The sequence below is a fragment of the Helianthus annuus genome, chromosome 13, assembly GCF_002127325.2.
Source record: "Helianthus annuus cultivar XRQ/B chromosome 13, HanXRQr2.0-SUNRISE, whole genome shotgun sequence".
NCBI lineage: Eukaryota > Viridiplantae > Streptophyta > Magnoliopsida > Asterales > Asteraceae > Helianthus > Helianthus annuus.
In genome coordinates, this window is record NC_035445.2 from 142,964,017 (window position 1) to 142,983,796 (window position 19,780).

General features: G+C 37.3%; 1 protein-coding gene across 2 annotated transcripts; it reads right to left on the minus strand.

Moving 5' to 3' along the window:
* Positions 1 to 14,358, minus strand: LOC110899593 (serine/threonine-protein kinase BSK7). 2 transcript variants are annotated; one of them, XM_022146477.2, is made up of 11 exons: positions 14,054 to 14,358; positions 12,931 to 13,162; positions 11,772 to 11,989; positions 4,220 to 4,355; positions 3,494 to 3,627; positions 3,292 to 3,397; positions 2,634 to 2,719; positions 1,803 to 1,991; positions 1,535 to 1,684; positions 1,198 to 1,311; positions 1 to 513 (listed from the first exon to the last, which is right to left on the minus strand). In XM_022146477.2, the coding sequence occupies exons 2-11, from the start codon at positions 13,007 to 13,009 to the stop codon at positions 271 to 273; spliced, it is 1,455 nt and encodes a 484-aa protein (XP_022002169.1). In that variant the 5' UTR covers positions 13,010 to 13,162; positions 14,054 to 14,358; the 3' UTR covers positions 1 to 270. The 2 variants fall into 2 exon arrangements, with proteins under 2 accessions (XP_022002169.1, XP_022002170.1); XM_022146478.2 differs by having other exon boundaries at positions 14,037 to 14,324.
* Between the last annotated feature and the right edge of the window lie 5,422 nt (positions 14,359 to 19,780).

The window sequence follows — 19,780 nt, forward strand, 5'->3', positions numbered from 1 at the left end:
ACCACCAACATAAATAAAATCCATTCCAATCCACCAAATACTTTGTATTAACATGAAAATAAAACAAAAGGTGACTACTTCCCCTCATAAACAAAAGTAAACATGTCATTTTACACCATCCCCTAACTAATAAAACAGAAACAAATCAACCAAAAACCAATTTTACCAACAAAAAAAAAAAAAACTTTCACAAAGAATGGTTCATAAAAAAAAACAAACATATCAGACCCTTTTTCTCCCATTAAACTGTAATAATTTGGTGTATAGTTGTCAAGCGGCGTTATGTTTCTCTTCAAGAACAGTGCCTTCTCTGAGTGCGATCTGTGCTTCGTTTTCCCTCCCCAGTGCAAATAAAGCTGCCGCTTGTAAGTAGGATGCAATATGCCAAATCGGCGAGATTACTTGTGCTTGTACAGCGTCATTGAGTGCTTCTTGCGGAATGTCGCTCATTAAATGTGATAAACTTCGACGCGCAAACACTGTTGGAGAGACCATGGTTCCCACTTCAATGAACTGCATCCCAACATCAAACAAAACAAAATATGCAGGATTAAAAAAGATGATTCGAGAAAAGATATATTCTTCAGCTTTCGAGTGGAGAACAAAGATTCTAAAAGTTCGAGTAAAATGCCATTTTTGTCCCTGAGGTTTGGCCAGTTTTGCGACTTTCGTCCATAAGTTTGTTTTTTCACTCGGATCCAAAAGGTCTGAAATCTTGCCATTTCCATCCAGCTCGTTAACTCCATCCATTTTTCTTTGTTAAGTCAGCGGTATTTCCGACTTTTTTGTTAACTTAAACGGCAATTCGGTATTTTAAATACTTGTACATTATGCTAAATGCTTGTACATAAAGTGAAAAAGACCGAATTGCCCTTTGAGTTAACAAAAAAAGACAAAAATACCCATGACTTAACGGAGAAAAATCGATTGAGTTAACGAGCCGGATGAAAATGGCAAGATTTCAAACCTTTTGGATCCAGATGCGGAAAAGCAAACCTTTGGACGAAAGTCGCAAAACAAGCCAAAGCTAAGGGACGAAAATGACCTTTTACTCAATTTGAGTATATACAACACAAGTGACAAAATGAATCAAGGATTTTTTGGGTTAGGTTTAAACTGACCCATAAACACTTTTAGGTCGCCTTTTTATTTTTATTTTAATGCATTAATATAAATCAAATAAATGAGACGACAAACCTGTGTATAAAAGTCAATTGCAGCTTTGAACTCTTTATGACGAAAAGCAGAGTCCCCTTTCTTCTTGGAGTTCAAGGTGTCGTGTATTTGATTAGTCCACATCCCGAACGACAACTGCAATCCACAAACACAATCAACAAATATAACAAAAGTCAAGATCAAAGTCAAACATAACCGTAATCACACCTTCAAGGGGGTGGCACAAGGGTAAGCACCTGAGTCCCTCTAACAGAGGTCTCAGGTTCGAATCCAACTTCCATTGGCTTTAGTGGGTTCCCACGAAAAAAAACCTTATTAAAAAAAAAAAAAAAAAAAAAACTAAAGAACATAAACAAACCTCGGTTGCAGCGCCCTCATCGTCTTTGTACCCCAACTTTTCCAAAACATCATGTATAAATGTCAAATCCATTCTTAAACAAGCTTCTCCGAGAGCCGTTAGAGGCATGGTGGACCCTTGTGGGATACCCATTAACACATGAGATGGCACCTGCATATGCGTATGAAAACGTGTAAACAAAATTGAAAGGGTGTTTGGATGTGGGCTGATTAATACATGAAACATGTTTTAGAATATATGATCAAAAGAAGAAGAATATATATATTACCTCGGTTTCTTTTTGTAGAGGAACTAAAGCGGAAACCAATGATCTTGGATTTGGGCGCTCACGTGGCTCATATTGCAAGCATCTTGAAGCTAACCGTACTAATTCGGTTCCATCATCAGTAGAAAACTGACCTTCTAAGCAAGAGTCGGTGAGCATTTGAAGGTTTCTGTCTCTTATTAGATCAAGGGCCTGATATTTTTTTAAAGTTTTAGATAATCAGTGTAAGTATTTTTCAATCGGTTAATGTCTAAAATGCCCTTCAATGATTTTACAACAAAAGGAATTTAGTAAACCATGAGCAAGTTTGTTGATTTGATTATTTTGTAACGATAACAATAGACCAAAAAGTAAATTTGAAATAGAGTGAATTTCAAGGATTGTCCTTTTATCTTTAGACCCATTTTCAGGCGCTGTCCTTTATGTTTAAAACTGACGAGTTTTGTCCTTTATGTTTTTATATCATACACGTTTTGTCCTTTAGGCCTAATCCAGTTAGTTTTTTCAGTTAAATTTAGTCATATGCTTTGCACATGAGGGCATTTTTGTCAATTCAAAGGTGTAAGTTCAACGGCAGATTTACAGCTCAAATCTTCTGCAACCTTTGAATTGACAAAAATGCCCTCATGTGCAAAGCACATGACCAAATTTAACTGAAAAAACTAACTGGGTTAGGCCTAAAGGACAAAACGTGTATGATATGAAAATATAAAGGACAAAACTCGTCAATTTTGAACATAAAGGACAGCGCCTGAAAATGGGTATAAAGATAAAGGACAATCCTTGAAATTCACTCTTTGAAATATGCGCATATTTAAAAGTGAGAGCACATACATGGCTAGGTGGAATATGTTTCCCGCTAAGAAGGTCAAGCAAGAGGGTTCCGAAACTGTACATCACACTTTCTGGTGTTACCCTTCCTACACATTCGAGAAAAAAAAAACAATTATTAAATATATACCAAGAAGATATAATACAATACAAACTAAAATAAAATGATATCTTATATGAATAGGTGGGGGTGGTTGGTTACAAAGATGAGTCGGGTGGGCGGTGTAACGGGTCACGGAATGAGAAGTTTTTAGTACGAGTCAGATTGGGCCAGCTGAATCAGATTGATCCACGGACATTATTTTGTGTTTTTTTAAATAAGTTATTAGCAATTAACGTGTTAATTATGTTTACAAAAACTATATTAGAACAATAACAGTAAACTAATATATATATATATAGAAAAAGTATATCGTACATTACGGCTTAACGTACTTCACGTACGACAACGTGCATGATTTGTTCTATAACATGCGCGATTAATGTTTTCAATATGCGTGATTATTGTTCAACATGCGTGATTTTGAATTTTTGAGTTATAACGTGCGTGATTTTAAAATGAACGTGCGTAATTACCAGTCGTACGTGATGTAAGTTAAGCCGTAATGTACGTTAACCTTCCTCTATATTTGATCATGTAATATAAGTTAAAAGTTAATACCTGTTCTCAAATATTCAGGTGGAGTAAAAGCTAAATTTGTACTATAACTTTTTCCGTCCCTACTGTTCTTCATCAACCCAAAGCAAGAAAGTCTTGGATTTGCATCCTAAACGGTGTTACGAAGAAACTCGCGCAAATTAGTTAAAGAGCGTTAAACAAATAACCACTAGTGAAACTAAAACAAAAAATATTAGAAACATACATCATCAAAGACAACTCTATAAGCGTTAAGATCATGGTAAAGAGCACGTCCTCTGCTAGTACAATATTCTAGAGCTTCCGCAAGATATAAAGCTACCCGTAATCGCATTGCCCATTGCATAGGCTGTGTTTCCCCTATATAAAGATGCAATAAAGATCAAAACTCACACTTCAAAACATTGTAAATAAATTTTAGAGCAAAGAACACGGATGGCCTCTGTGGTTCATCAAAATTTTGGATTTGGTCCGCTTTCCAAAAGTACACAAATGGTCCCTGTGGTTTGCACTTTGTAACGTGCTTAGTCCTTGTGGTTTGCACTTGGTAACGCATTTAGCTCATGTGGTTTGCACTTTGTAACGCGCTTAGTCCTTGTGGTTTGCACTTGGTAACGCATTTAGTTCATGTGGTTTGCACTTTGCCAACAAATCTAAAGATTTTAGCAGATCCAAGTTAGGGACTAAATGCGTTACAAAGTGCAAACCACAGGGACCACCATGTACTTTTGAAAAAATTATGGGGACTAAATGTGTTACAAAGTGCAAACCACAGGGACCACCATGTACTTTTGAAAAAAAATATGGGGACTAAATGTGTTACAAAGTGCAAACCAAAGGGGACCATCCATGTACTTTTGGAAAACTAGGGACCCAATCAAATATTTTGGTAAACCACGGGGACCATCCTTGTACTTTACTCTAAATCTTAAAAACTTTGTTACTAACTTACAATGAAATAGGTGTTTTGCAAGGGTCTCGTGTGGCATAAATTCAGCAACTAGTAATCTTTCATCGCCTTCACAACAACAACCGAGCAGATTGGCTAATCTTGGGTTTCGAAGCTGACCAACTGCCCTTGCTTCTTCCTGTAATAATACACAAACGAAGTTGAAATTATATATACTATAAATATGCTATTTTGACACATCAATCAACTTTGGCATTAACCAACTTTATCCCTTTAATTTTAATAATGACATGGTTAACCCCTCAACTTTCGTAATGACATGTTTAGCCTCAAACTATAAACAACTTTAGCCCCTCAACTTAATAATAAATAACTTTATCCCTCAGCTTTAAGAATGACATGCTTAGCCCCTCAACTTTAATAGTGACATGTTTAGTCCGTTAACTACATCAAACAACTTTAGCCCCTCAATTTTAATAATAGAGTTAACTGCCATTTTCGTCCCTGTGGTTTGGTCACTTTGGCCATTTCAGTCCATTTTTCAAAAATGCGCCATTTTCGTCCCCCACGTTCTGGAAAGGTGCCATTTCAGTCCAAAAATCATAACCCAGTTAAGTCAGTTTGTAAATAAGGACTGATTGTGTAAATTTGTAACATAAAGGACTGATTGTGTAAATTTGAAAAATGGACTGAAATGGCAGTTAACACCACCACCACTAGCCGTGCTACCACCACCACTCCGCTGCCACCACCACCACCACCGCCACCACAGCCACCACCGCCACTCCACAGCCACCACAGCCACCACCACCACCACCCGCTGCCACCACCACCACCGCCACCACAGCCACCACCGCCACCCTGCTCATTTCTGCAACTCGCCGGAGTTCGGAGTTCATCGGAGAAGACGACCGGAGAAGACGAAGACGTCCCCGTAACCCGCAAGCTTTTCGTTTCGGTATACCGTTCTCGTTCCTTTGTTTTGCTCGTTTCGGCTTTGGAGTCAATTTTGAGACAATGTTTCTGATGATTTGGAGTCAATTTTGAGACAAAAAGCGTTAGAAAATTTAAGTAGATTCCGAGGTGGGACTAAAACGAAACCAGTAGCTCCTGTTGATGATAAACCTAAGAGCGATCAAACCGCCGTTAAGCAGTTGACAACACGTGAAACCGTTAGCATGACACCGGTGTCGCAGCCAGTACCACACAGGAGTAGGTTTACGTGGAGACGAGATCCTTCTGCGGCAACAGGGAAAGATGAAAAGGCTGCAACTTACAGCGAGCCGCACTCTAGTGGATCACAGCCAGCTGAACTGAAGTTACCGACGAGCAGGGTAGATAATAAGATATTGAATGAGACATCGATGGTCGATACTGAAAATGTTGACCAAAAGTCAACTGCCGTTGTTGAAACACCCTCTTCTGCGCCTAAACAAGAAGGTAGCTCTAAGGAGCAGCAGAATGAAAGCAATGACAACTCGCAGTTTGAGAAGAAGACGATGTCTGTGATGAGGGGTGGTGAAATGGTGTAGGTAATCGTTTGTTGCTTAATTTGACAACGCTTATATATGAATATAACGTTTCTGAAAGTGTTCATGGTTTGTAATTCTGTATGTCTATCTATTATGATGAGAAACCCTTTAAATAGGGAGAGATACAAAGATTAACCCTAACTCTAATAAGGAATTACAATCCCATAATAATACAAATACATCAATACTATAAATAACTATGGACACCATAAATATAAACATAATTATCGGCTAAGACTCCCCCGCAGTCTGAGCGGGCGTAGGACAAACGCTCAGGCTGGAACGAAAAGACTGGAACAGCTCACGAGGAAGTCCCTTTGTGAAGATGTCGGCATACTGGAGAGACGTTGGGACATGAAGAACTCGAATGTCCCCAACTCGAACCTTTTCCCTGACAAAGTGAATATCGATTTCAATATGTTTCGTTCTTTGGTGCTGGACCGGATTGTCTGATAAATACACAGCAGAGACATTGTCACAGTATACAATCGAAGCACTACGTAAAGGCAAATGTAATTCCAAAAGCAGGTTACGAATCCAAGTAGCTTCGGCTACCGCATTTGCTACTCCTCGATATTCCGCCTCAGCACTAGATCGTGATACAGTAGGCTGGCTGGCGCTTGGAGGACCAAGAAATCAAATTATCCCCGAGAAAAACACAATAACCGCTGGTGGATCGACGGGAGTCAGGACATCCCCCCCAATCGGCATCAGAATATGCTACCAAAGAATGATTATTAGAGCGGATGATACGAATACCATAATCGAGAGTGCCATGTATGTACCTTAAGATACGCTTCATGAAGGCAAAATGAGGGTCATGTGGTTCGTGCATAAAGAGACAGACCTGTTGCACGGCATAACTAATGTCCGGTCGAGTAAAGGTAAGATATTGTAATGCTCCGGCCAAACTTCGGTACAACGTTGGATCATGAAACAGAGGGCCATCTGTGGCACTCAACTTAGATGATAAATCGACCGGAGTGGTGCAAGGTTTGCACGCGTCCATGGACGCACGAGAAATAATATCCTTGGCATATTGAGATTGATCCAAGAATAAGCCACGGTCACTGCGTGTTACTTTAATACCCAGAAAATGATGTAGAGGGCCTAAATCTGTCATGGCAAACTCTCGAGAGAGTTTGTTGATAATGTCCTGTAATAACTCATTTGAAGAAGCCGTTAAAATAATATCATCGACGTACAGCAATAGATACGCGGTTTGAGAACCTCGTGTGTAGATGAACAATGAATTGTCGCACTTGCTGTTACTAAAACCATGAGACATAACATACGTGGCAAAGCGGGTATACCACGCGCGTGGTGCCTGTTTCAGACCATAAAGCGACCTCTTTAACCTGCAAACAAAGTTAGGATATCTACGATCCACAAATCCCGGTGGCTGATGCATGAAAACAGTTTCATTAAGATGACCGTGTAAAAAAGCATTCTTGACATCCAACTGATGGATGGGCCAAGAGCGGGAAACTGCAATGGATAAGACGGTCCGGATGGTAGCCGGCTTAACAACCGGACTAAATGTGTCCTCACAATCCACCCCAACAGTTTGTGATTTACCATTAACGACTAACCGTGCCTTATAACGTTCCAAAGAACCATCTGACTTAAATTTATGGCGAAATAGCCACATGCAACGAATAACAGGTCTGTCAATAGGTCTAGGTACGAGTTCCCAAGTTTCATTCTGCTGTAAAGCACTAAACTCGGCTTGCATGGCGTTTAACCAATGAGGGTCGGTAAAGGCATGGTTGTAGGATTTTGGGATTGGTGATATGGTGGTGGAAAGGAGGGTTGTTTTGGCTTTAGACCGGGTCGTCATAGGATGTGTGTTCACAGAAGGGGCAACCGTGGGCCTGTATACGGTTTGAGCAGGTTGCGGGTGAGGTGGGGCAGGTGGGTCGGAAATAGGCTGGGTCGGGATAGTGTGGGAGGGCTGCTGGGGCTGCGGTGAAGCTGCCCGGTTGGGCGGAAGGGGGGCGGTTTGGTGCTGCTGATTTTGGACAGCCGTGTTGGGCTTAGGACGGCGGGTATAGTGCTGTAGGGGGGCTGGTTTTTGGACAGCCGTGTTGGGCTTAGGACGGCGGGTATAGTGCTGTCGGGTGTAATGCTGAGGATAAGGAGATGTGGAGTGTGAAGATGCTGGCGGGATGGTGGGAATGGGTGTAGAAAAGGAGAAACCGGGAGGAATATCATCTAAAAAGTTATAGGAAGAGGTAGGGGTAGGAACGGTGTATGGAAAAGTGTGTTCGTCAAACGTTACATGGCGTGATATGGAGACCTTCCCGGTTGTGGGGTCGAAGCACCGATACCCTCGGAAATCGGGAGGATAACCGAGGAATATGCACCGAACGGAGCGTGGGTGAAGCTTATGTGGTTGGGTGGCGGAGGTGTTTGGGTAGCACGCGCACCCGAACACACGAAGATGATCGTAGGTCGGGTGTCGTAGGTATAGTGCAAAGGTAGGTGTGTAGTAGTTTAAGCGTTTTGTGGGTAAAATGTTGTGCAAATAAGTGGCGGTGTGGAGGGCTTCGACCCAAAAAATAGGAGGCAGGTGGGCATGGATGAGGAGGGAACGGATGATGTCGTTGAGACGGCGAATCATGCGTTCGGCACGCCCGTTTTGAGATGACGTTTGAGGGCACGCAAAGCGAAACAAAAGTCCATGTTGATGGGCAAATTGTTTGAAGGCGTTATTATCGAATTCGCCCCCTAGGTCACATTGGAAAGTTTTGATATTTCTGTTGAATTGGGTGGCAATGAGTTTATGAAATTTAGCAAATGTAGGAAAAGTTTCTGATTTGTATTTAAGAGGGTATACCCAAATAAAGTTTGAAAAATTGTCAACTAGCACCATATAATATTTATATCCGGTTTTACTGGTTATGGGAGATGTCCACAAATCACAATGTATAATATCAAAGGGTGCAAATGTAAAGGAAGAAGATTCAAAGAACGGTAAACGTTTACTATTAGCAAGTTGACAAGAATGACATAAATTAGAAACTTTATTATGGGTACATGAAAAACCAAAACGTCTGCTAAGAACATCTAAAACTTGAGTCCCTGGATGTCCAAGACGATCATGCCAAGGCAAAGTTGTAGATGCGAGAAAACATGCTTGTGGTGGTAGCGTTGGTGGAGTGATGGGATAGAGGTTGCCGGTGCTATTGTGGCGGGAAAGCAGACGCCCCGTTGTGAGATCCTTCAAGGAAAAACCAAAAGGATCAAATTCAATGGATACATGGTTATCACGGGTGAAACGGCGAACTGAAATGAGGGTTTTAATGATTTTTGGGGTATAAAGGATATTTGGTAAAATGTATGTTCGGTTGTAAATAGGAAGGTAGCCAGTACCGGATCCCTCAATAGGTATAAGTTCGCCATTACCAACCATTAATTTAGTATTTACGTTAGAATTCAAATTAGGAATCATACCTCGATTTTCCGTGGCATGTTGTTCTGCTCCAGTGTCCATCACAGCATTCGGATCTTGATATTGTAACTGCATTGTTTGGAAGGCTGCACTGAGATCCGAGGGGCTGAGAGCATCGAAACCCGAAGGTGAATGCCCGTATGGGGGTGGGGCCGGATGTGGCTGACCCGCAAAATTTGCTGACGGATGCTGTGGGGTCGGGTTGGGTTTCCATGTATTCTGAGTGGGGTATGGACACGGGGGGGTGGACCACCACGCCCACTGTGGGAATTGCTGCTGCTGTCCCGTGTAGTTCAAAAAATTCCAAGGTGTTGGAGGTGATTGACCCCTGTTTCCTCTTCCTCTTCCTCCACGTCCACGGTAGCCCTGACCACGTCCGCGGCCTCTACCCCTATACGAGGGAGGCTGCTGCTGCTGTTGATTATTTTCTGAAGAGTGAGCAGGTGTTTGCTGATTAGTGGTGTGGTTTGTAGGGGCGGGTGTGTAGAGGACCGAAGAGGATTGTTGTTTCCGAGCTTCTAACCTAATAACCTCATCATTAAGCATAGTACGGGCCGTGTCCCAGTCGGCCTGCTGTGAATGAATTAGTTGGGCAGTGGTGTCAAATTCGGCTGAAAGACCTCTGACCAACTGCAGTACCATTCGGCTCTCAGTAACAGGTTGATCCACATCCGAGAGCTGGTTTGCTAGCTCTTTCAACTGTTGGCAATAATCATCGACTGAGGCACATGAGGCGAGTGTAAGGTTAACGAAACGAGTCTCCAGAGCTGCTGCCTTGGCTTGCTTGTTTCCCAAGAATTTTTTCTGAAGTTGTAGCCAAGTGGTTCGAGCCGAAGCGGTGGTGTCAAGGACGGTGCCCAGCAAGTCATCGGATATCGTGCTATAGATCCATTGAGAGACCAAAGCATCGATTTCTTTCCAGGTTTCGTAATCAGGGTCAGTTTTGGTTGGTTTTTGGGTGTCATCGATATGGTCTAGAACCTTGTAAGCGATGGCATGAAAGGTGAACAGCTTGACCCATTGGGAATATGTTACTTTGGTGCCATCAAGGGTCCGAATCTTGGACTGAACATTGGTGACAGTGTATGCAGGGTGAAGGGGTGTGACTGCAGGTTTGTCGGGCTGAGAAGGGCTGTCATCTGACTTTGGCATGATGGCAGCAGTAGATTAATCGAAAAAAAAACAGAATGGTTGGGGGACAGCAGGTTTTGATAGCGCAGAGGAGAGGGTGTAGGGCCGGCTGCAGAGAAACAGAACCGAAAAAACAGAGGGCTGCAGGTTTGCGAAAAAGAAGAAGGAGAAAATAGGGTTTCGTAGGGAGAGATAGGGCTAATCAGAACCGAGGCTCTGATACCATGAAAGTGTTCATGGTTTGTAATTCTGTATGTCTATCTATTATGATGAGAAACCCTTTAAATAAGGAGAGATACAAAGATTAACCCTAACTCTAATAAGGAATTACATTACAATCCCATAATAATACAAATACATCAATACTATAAATAACTATGGACACCATAAATATAAACATAATTATCGGCTAAGAGTTTCGAGGTTTGCGTTTTGTTTTTGTTGCCAGGTAAGCTACAAGGTTTACATCCCAAACAAAGCACCCGCTTTGGCTAGGAGGCAACTTAAGCGGTAACTTGTAATAATACAAAGGAACGTCTTCGTGTTACGGGGACGTCTTCGTCTTCTCCGGAACGAAGGAACGAGAACGGTATACCGAAACGAAAAGCTTGCGGGTTACGGGGACGTCTTCGTCTTCTCCGGTCGTCTTCTCCGATGAACTCCGAACTCCGGCGAGTTGCAGAAATGAGCAGGGTGGCGGTGGTGGCTGTGGTGGCGGTGGTGGTGGTGGCAGCGGAGTGGTGGTGGTGGCAGGGTGGCTGTGGAGTGGCGGTGGTGGCTGTGGTGGCTGTGGTGGCGGCGGTGGTGGTGGTGGCAGCGGAGTGGTGGTGGTGTCAGAGCTAGTGGTGGTGGTGTTAACTGCCATTTCAGTCCATTTTTCAAATTTACACAATCAGTCCTTTATGTTACAAATTTACACAATCAGTCCTTATTTACAAACTGACTTAACTGGGTTATGATTTTTGGACTGAAATGGCACCTTTCCAGAACGTGGGGGACGAAAATGGCGCATTTTTGAAAAATGGACTGAAATGGCCAAAGTGACCAAACCACAGGGACGAAAATGGCAGTTAACTCTTAATAATAAACAACTTTAAGCCGCTCAGCCTCAATAATATGTTTCGCCCTTCAACTTTAATAATGACATGTTTAGCCCTTTAACTAAAACAAATTTAACCCCTCAACTATAATAACAAACAACTTTATCCCCTCAACTTTAATAATAAGCAACTTTAACCCCTCAACTTCAATAATGACATGTTTAGCCCCTTAACTAAAACATCAAACAACTTTAAGTCTCGGATCTACTTATTTTTATTTCCGTTTCAAACCTGCTGCATAGCGCGGGTGGTAAACCAAAAGTTATCTCAAATATGCATTTTAAGCTTAATTGTCTAATAATAACTTGAACCAACACATTTACAACTTACAAAAATGTAAAACATGTAAAAAAATGTTGATAAATAAAAATACTTACCAAAAACTGCCTCGAGTCAGGCCAGGCAGATCTATTAAACCGTTTGACAGCAATTCGCCTTTGGTTTGCCAACTTCCCTTTGTACACCACATTAGGGGCTTTCTCCCCGTGTTCGGAGACGATATTTTCAACAGCGAAACCAGATGTAGCGGTTCTTAATTGTTCGATAGAGAACTCACGAAATGCTGGCAGATCACTTGCTTCACCCAACTCATTTTCTGTCAAAAACAAAAGAAAACATGTCATCATTTATCGGGCTGCAAACAAACTGAACTTTCAGCAATAGTTCGTGAACCGTTAGGCAGGAAGTCTGTTTGTATTCGTTCGTTTAATAAATGAACAAACACAAACAAAAATTTTTGTTCGTTTAGTTAAGTGAACGGACATGAACAAAAGCCACGTTCGTTCATTTATGTTCGTGAACGTTCATGAACAAAAAATTTTGTTTGTTTAGTTATATGAACGAACATGAACATAAGCCACGTTTGTTCATTTTTGTTTGTGAACGAACACGAACAAAAATTTTGTTTGTTATTGTACGATAGTTCGCTAATGTATTATATATTATGTTCATAAACGCTTGTTTGTGTTCGCTTGTTTTCATTTGTGTTCATGAACATTTGTTTGTGTTCATGAACGTTCGTTTGCGTTCGTTACCTAAAATTAACAAACGAACATGAACTCGTTGGTTTCCTTAATAGACGAACACGGAAAAAAAGTCTCGTTCAGTAAGTGTTCATGAACAGTTCGCGAACACATATATTTCCTTAACAAACGAACACGGACAAGGTCTTGTTCGTGTTCGTTCGGTTCATTTTCAGCCCTATTCATTTACATAACCCATGATAATGAGTTGATATGTTAGTGTTTCAGTTGTTAAATGTATATTAAAGCTTGTGTGTATGAAATATGATTTTAAAAACAATTAAAAAGGCTTTCACAAAAGAAGTGTGCCTCATGTACACATTGATGTTTTTTTTTTTTGCAAATTGCCCTGTTTTTAATAAACGCATTAGAAAGTGTTATGCATTTGGGTACATTTCGAATCCGTTTAACCCAATTCCTTTTGGTACATTAGAAAATAAACATAACCCAAGTCGACCCGTTTCTAGATAGTTGAATTGGAATCGTCATATCCAAAAGGAGTATTTTCATTTACCAGCATTACCAGGTTCGGCTACCACTCCATCTTGTACGGTACCGCAACACGAGCACAGTTTAGAAAAATCACACCCCATGGTTACAAAATACTTGTCGCGACTTGACTTCTACTTAAAATTTTTTGAACTCTTGATATATATATATTATAACGATAAAGATTCACAAATAATAGATACAGCTTCTTAGAGACTAAATGTTCCGCTTTTCGCCACCATGAATCATCAAAATACCTAGTACATTGCATAGAAATGCAAATTAGACGCAACTGAACTGTTCAATATACAAAGTTCTTAAAATGTTCAAAAATTCAAAAAAAAATTAAATAAAAAATACACAAATACAACTTAAAGAATCAAGTTATCGAATCCCGTTAAATGTAGCATACCCATCAGAAAACGAATAAAACCATACGCCATAGCTACAGTGTAATTCCAGTAATTAAATTACTGTTTCAAAGTGACAAGAACCTAGGTTTTAAAATGTTTTTTCATTATAAAAAAAAATAAAGAACACATACAAAATAGACAATAAGGTGATCAAAAGTTCAAAAAATCAAAGTTTCTTCATACTTAAAAAAACATCCAAAGCAACAACAATTCACTACCAGATCTCAACTATGTATCTATAATCCTCATAAATAATTAAATATCAAGAAATGTAGCATGCCCATAAAATAAAAATAAAATAAAAACTTAAATTAGCATAAATCAGTAAGCTATAACTACAAGATGTTAATTAGGGTAATTAGGGTTTCAGAGTTTAAAGAACACAAACATTAACCCCCCCCCCCCCCCCTAATTAAGAAAGATTGCACAATTCAGTAAATTAACTGATCAAAACCTCCACATCAACACCATTTCAGCATCAAACTAACTGTCATATCTCAACAGATTGATCTACAAATTTCATTAATTAACCAAAAAAGCAATATACCCATCAATTAAATCTATCAATCAACAAACTACAAGTTCAAGAATCTAATTAGGGCTTCAAAGTTGAAGAAAACCCCAAATCAACAAAACCTCAAATCCAAACAAAACAAAACAACACAAGTTCAAGAAACACAAAAGCAGTAAACATCAAGAAATCTATCAAAGTTCAAACCTTTGGGTTCAAAGTACCTGCAGATTCTTGGACCCAGTTGGGTCAAAGACTCAAAACAACAACCAAGACTTTCAAGATTCTCTCTCTCTCTCCTCACTTTCTCTCTCTAGAACAACAGAGATCAAGAAGAAAGAAAAGGGTTTGAAATCTTGAAATGGGAAATCTTGAAAGCATGTGTTTTTTTGATAATCATGATAAGTATAAAGATCCCTTTGGTATTCCAAGTGATTGATTATTTACTCTCCAAGATTTCAACTTTCCACCGACAATTAAAAATTAAAAAAAAAAAAAAACTTTTTTCACTTATTTATTATTTTTCTCAACTTGAGTAGTCACAGCTCAAAGCCAATAATTAGTTTGTTAATAATGAAATTACGGACAAAAAGTACACAGAATATTTTTTCATGTACAACAAATACTGTATACGGTTGGATAAAAAATAGTAAAGTGGTTGAAATAATAATTAGTCTTAGCTACCCAGCGTTACGGTGAGGGGCGTAAAACCGTGCTACCAAACGACGATCAATACCAGGAAAAACATAAAATAAAAACACGAGTTCTAGCACCAAGTGACTCACATGACATAAAATGTAGTCAAAATAGAATTTATACCGACACGTATTAGAAGTCGAGGGGATAAAAAAACGTAAGAGACCAAATATGACCACCAAACACAGTGCTAAATACCAACCGAACTTCAACCAAATCCGGGAAAAAAATGTAAAACAAAAGTAAAAAAAAATAAATTCATTTAATTTTTGTGGCAAAATTATAAAAAATCAAAGTTTTATTACAAAAACACACACACACACAAAAGACGAAACCATAAAAGACAAAAAAAAATCACTATTCCTCCCAATGTTATAAATTAATATATATAGATAATAGATAATAGATAACTAGGGTATATGTCCTTATCTAGGGTATATGTCCTATCTTACCACTGGCATTCAATTAATATCGGTTCGACTTATTACAGTACTAATACTACTAATACGATATATGCATTTGGTATAACAATCACACATGTTTTACATCAACTGGAACTATAAAAACGAACACCAGTACCGGTATCGATGTTGTTCGGATGATATTGATTGGGTTCATTATGGTATCGATATAGATATCGGATTTATCTTCACAGAAGAAGTTATATAAATATTATCAAAACCAAAAACATAAAAATATGAGTTTGTTTTTTAATGAACAACTAAATATTTAGAAACCATCTTACGTTAATTATCTTAGAAATATTGTATTGATGGTGAATCTTAATTATCTTTTTTTCGTTTGGAAGATTAATTTTTTTATATAAAAATAATGTTTAATCTAAGTGATCCAATCCTAGAATGGTTTCATGAAAACTTATAGTGGTTTACAATTAAATTAAATTCAAATTTGAAATGCTTATCATAAAGACTTCAAACTAATATGTACAATATATATAATAAAGAAGGTTTATAGTGATTTACAATTAAATTAAATAAAATTCAACTTCAAATTTGAAGTACTATTCATAAAAACTTCAAATTAATATGTATAACTAGCGAGATTCTAATGCGCTTCGCGGCAAGTGCCGTTATTGTATCAAACCGTATCGAAACTAACTGAACATCATCTATATCGGTATCTGTATTTATTTTATTGATTTTGCTTTCGATAAACTGACAGCGTATCACTATCATACTATACCGGACCAAACCGAACAACATTGGTACTTGTATGTATTATTTTTACCGTAGTGAACTAAGTGAGCAACATTGGTTTGGGTACCACTAAACTTTTTTATCATTTTTCTTTCAATAAAATGACATCGTATCGCAACCGTACTGAACAACATGCATGTCCGTACTTGTATTCGTTTTTATGGTTCCCAAATTTCAAAAAATATGATTTATACAACTCTGTCTGCAACAATAAATGAATATCGGTACAAGTATCGTGATAATCTTAACCGATTAATTCCATCAGTGTCGGTACCCATATTCGTCTTTATCGTTTTCGACTAATGTAAATCACATGTTTCTATACAGAGTGCATGTATCGTAACTAAATCGATACAATGCCCGCGGTAACGCATCGTCACAACACGCGACCAAATAAGTTGGAATGTTATAAAATAAATAAGCAGAGATACGGATTTTTTATATTTTAAAAAGTTAACGAACGCAGGTTAGTGCTGAAATAACAAATTGAATAATAAATAATAAAAGGTAAAAAAACAAATACTTAAATACTAGCAACTATTATTTATCACTAAAAAACAAATTATATAATAAATTTATTACCACAAAGAAAAACAAATAATAAAAAATTGCAAAGTACTATTCATCAAGAGTTTATTTTCTTATGTATAATATTTTTGTGGTTTCCGGATTTCAAAAAAAAATCATTTATACAACTTTGTCTGCAACAATAAATGAATATCGGTACATGTATCGTGATAATCTAAACAGATTGATCCACTGGTGTCGGTACCGATATTCGTCTTTATCGTTTTCGACTAATGTAAATTACGTGTTGATTTCTATATAGAGCGCGTGTATCATATCGGTATTGTAATGAACAAAATCAATACGATGCCCGCGGTAACGCATCATCACAACATGCGACCAAATAACTTGGAATGTTAAAAAATTAATAAGCATAGATACAGATTTATATATTTTAAAAAGTTAATGAATAGAAGTTATTACTAAAAAATAAATTGAATAATAAATAATAAAAGTAAAAAAAACAAATACTTAAATATTAGCAACTATTATTTATCAAAAAAAAAAACAAATTATATAATAAAATTTACTACCACAAATAAAAACGAACAATAAAAAATTGCAAATTACTCACAAAAAAACAAATTATATAATAAAAATTATTACCACAAATAAAAACAAAAAATAAAAAAATTGCAAATTACTATTTATCAAGAATTTATTTTCATAATAACTAGGTTATTTAACCGCGTGTTGCGGCGGTACACTACCGTGAGCATTGGATTGGCATCGATTTGATTCGTTACAGTACCGGGACGATTGCACTCGGTATAAAAACCAGCATGTGTTTACATTGATATTGTTCAAATGGTATTGATTGGTTCAAATCATCACAGAACTCGTATAGACATTCATTTATCGTCGTAGACAAGTTCTATAAATGAAAACTTATCGAAATCAGAAACCGTCAAAATGAATACAGGTACCGATTTTGTTAGGTACGGTACGGTAGCGATATGGTGTCATCTTATCGAAATAAAAAACAATAAAAGTAAATACAAGTACAGAGTTGTATAAATGAAAAATAAATGCTTCAGATAATAAATTACCATTCATCGTCGGTTTCGGTTCAGTTTGGTATGAAGGCGGCACGTTATCCATTTTCAACAATATTTATATCGTAATGTTGAAAAGAAAACATAGGCGCGGAGTTAATGTTTTTAAAAGTTAATGAACGCATGTGATTAATAAAAATTGAATAAAGAATAAAATATTTTATAGAAAAATAAATAAATGTTGAAAATAGGATAAAAAATAACTAAAACTTTCAAATATTCGAAAACTTTAAAATGTGAAATCACTATACATGAGGACTTATGTATAATAATAATAATAAATTTTTTATTATTATTATTACGAGTGTAATAGTAGCTAGTGTAATAGTAACTAGTGAGATTCCCTTCGCCCTTTGCGGCGGGAATTCGATCGATATCTATTCGTTTTGTTACAATACTTGTACTCGTAATAGCTATAGTGATCGAAAGAGAAAACTTTACATCGTTCGAAAACAGAAAATAAAAAACGAATATCAATACCGGTACCTATGTTGTTCAGTTAATATCGGTTCAAATGGTTTGCATTCTATAAGGTGTGTTTGGCATGGAGCTTTTAGGAGCTTCTAGCTTTAAGCTTTTAAGAAAAAACTCATACTCAAATAAAAACCTTGTGTGGTTGATGGAGCTTGAAGCTTTTAGGTTATGAGCTTGAAGCTTTTGGCTGAACGCTCCTACTAGTAGCGTTTAGAAGGAGCTACAAGCTTTTAGGGAAAAATGACTATTTTAACCTCTAAAGATAATGAACTTTTTAATTCATAAACTTTTTAAATTTTTAGTTATGTCCATTTTGGTCATTTTATACATTTTATTAAAAGCTTCAGCTACTTTTCCAAACACTAAATATATCTAAAAAGCTACAGCTACTAGCTACCAGCTTCCAGCCACCACTACCAGCTACTTTTGCCAAACATACCCTATGTTTATTTTTACAACATTGCGATATAAATTTTATTGATAACTAATATTTTGCAGCTATCATACCAAACTGAACCGAAACCGACTGAACAACATCTGTATTGGTACCAGTATTTATTTTATTTTTTTTTATTTTCAATAAGTTGACACCATATTGTTTCCCTCCCATACCGAACATCAATATCGGTAACCGTATTCATTTTATGGTTTCGGTTTCGAAAAATTTTCTTTTATACAACTCTATCTATGACGATAAATGAATAACGTTACCAGTACCGTGACACTCTAAACTGATCGGTGTTGCTCAAACAACATCGTTGCTATTACCGGTGTTTGTTTTTATCGTTTTTAGCCATGTAAAACATGTGTTGATTTCTATACCAAGTGCATGTATCGTTTCGTTACGATAACGAACCGATACCGATATGATACACACGGTAACATACCATCACAACGCATAGGCAAATAACTTGAAATGTTAAAAAATAAATAAACATAGATACGGATTTTTTTTTGTTTTTTTGTAAACAGGTAACACTAAAAGTCAAATTGAATAATCAATAAAATATTACTAATAAAAAATAAAATACTTAAAACTTATCGATATTATTTATTACTAAAAATAACACATAAATACATAAAAATTGTGATTTACTATTCATCACAAGTTTCAATTAATATACAATATACAATATACAATATACAATATACAATAATAATAATAATAATAATAATAATAATAATAATAATATAGGTTGTTTCTCCACGCGTTGCGCTGGTATGTTATTTCGGGCATTCGATCGGTATTGGTTAGGTTCGTTATAATATTGGTACGATACATGCACTCGGTATAGAAATCAACACATGTTTTATATCAGACGAAAACAGAAAAAACACGAAAACAGAAAAAACGAACACCGGTACTGACAATAATGTCAAACAGTATCGATCGGTTTAGATCAGCACAGTACTGGTAATGATATTCGTTCAGCATCGCAGACAGAGTTGTATAAATGGAACTTATCGAAACCAGAAACCATAAAAATGAATACAGGTAAATGTACCAATCTTGTTCGGTAGGGTACATAAAGCAAAAACAATAAAAATAAGTACTGATACTGATGTTGTTCGGTCGGTTTCGGTTTTGTGGACTATAGTAGCGACACAAAATTCATTACCAAACATAAACCATACAAATGAATACAAGTATAGGTACCGATGTTATTCGGTACGGTATAGTAGCCCTACAAATATAGGAACCGATGTTATTCGGTACGGTATAATAACAATACGATGTCAGTTTATCGAAAGCAAGAACAATATAAATAAATGTTGGTTTATCGAAAGCAAAAACAATATAAATAAATATTGGTACCAACATATATTATTCGGACGGTTCGGTTCCTTTTTGGTATGATAGCGGCACAATATCTGTTTTTAACAAACTTTATACTGCGATGTTGAAAAAAAACAATCGGTTTTTGTTTCGATTTAATAAGAT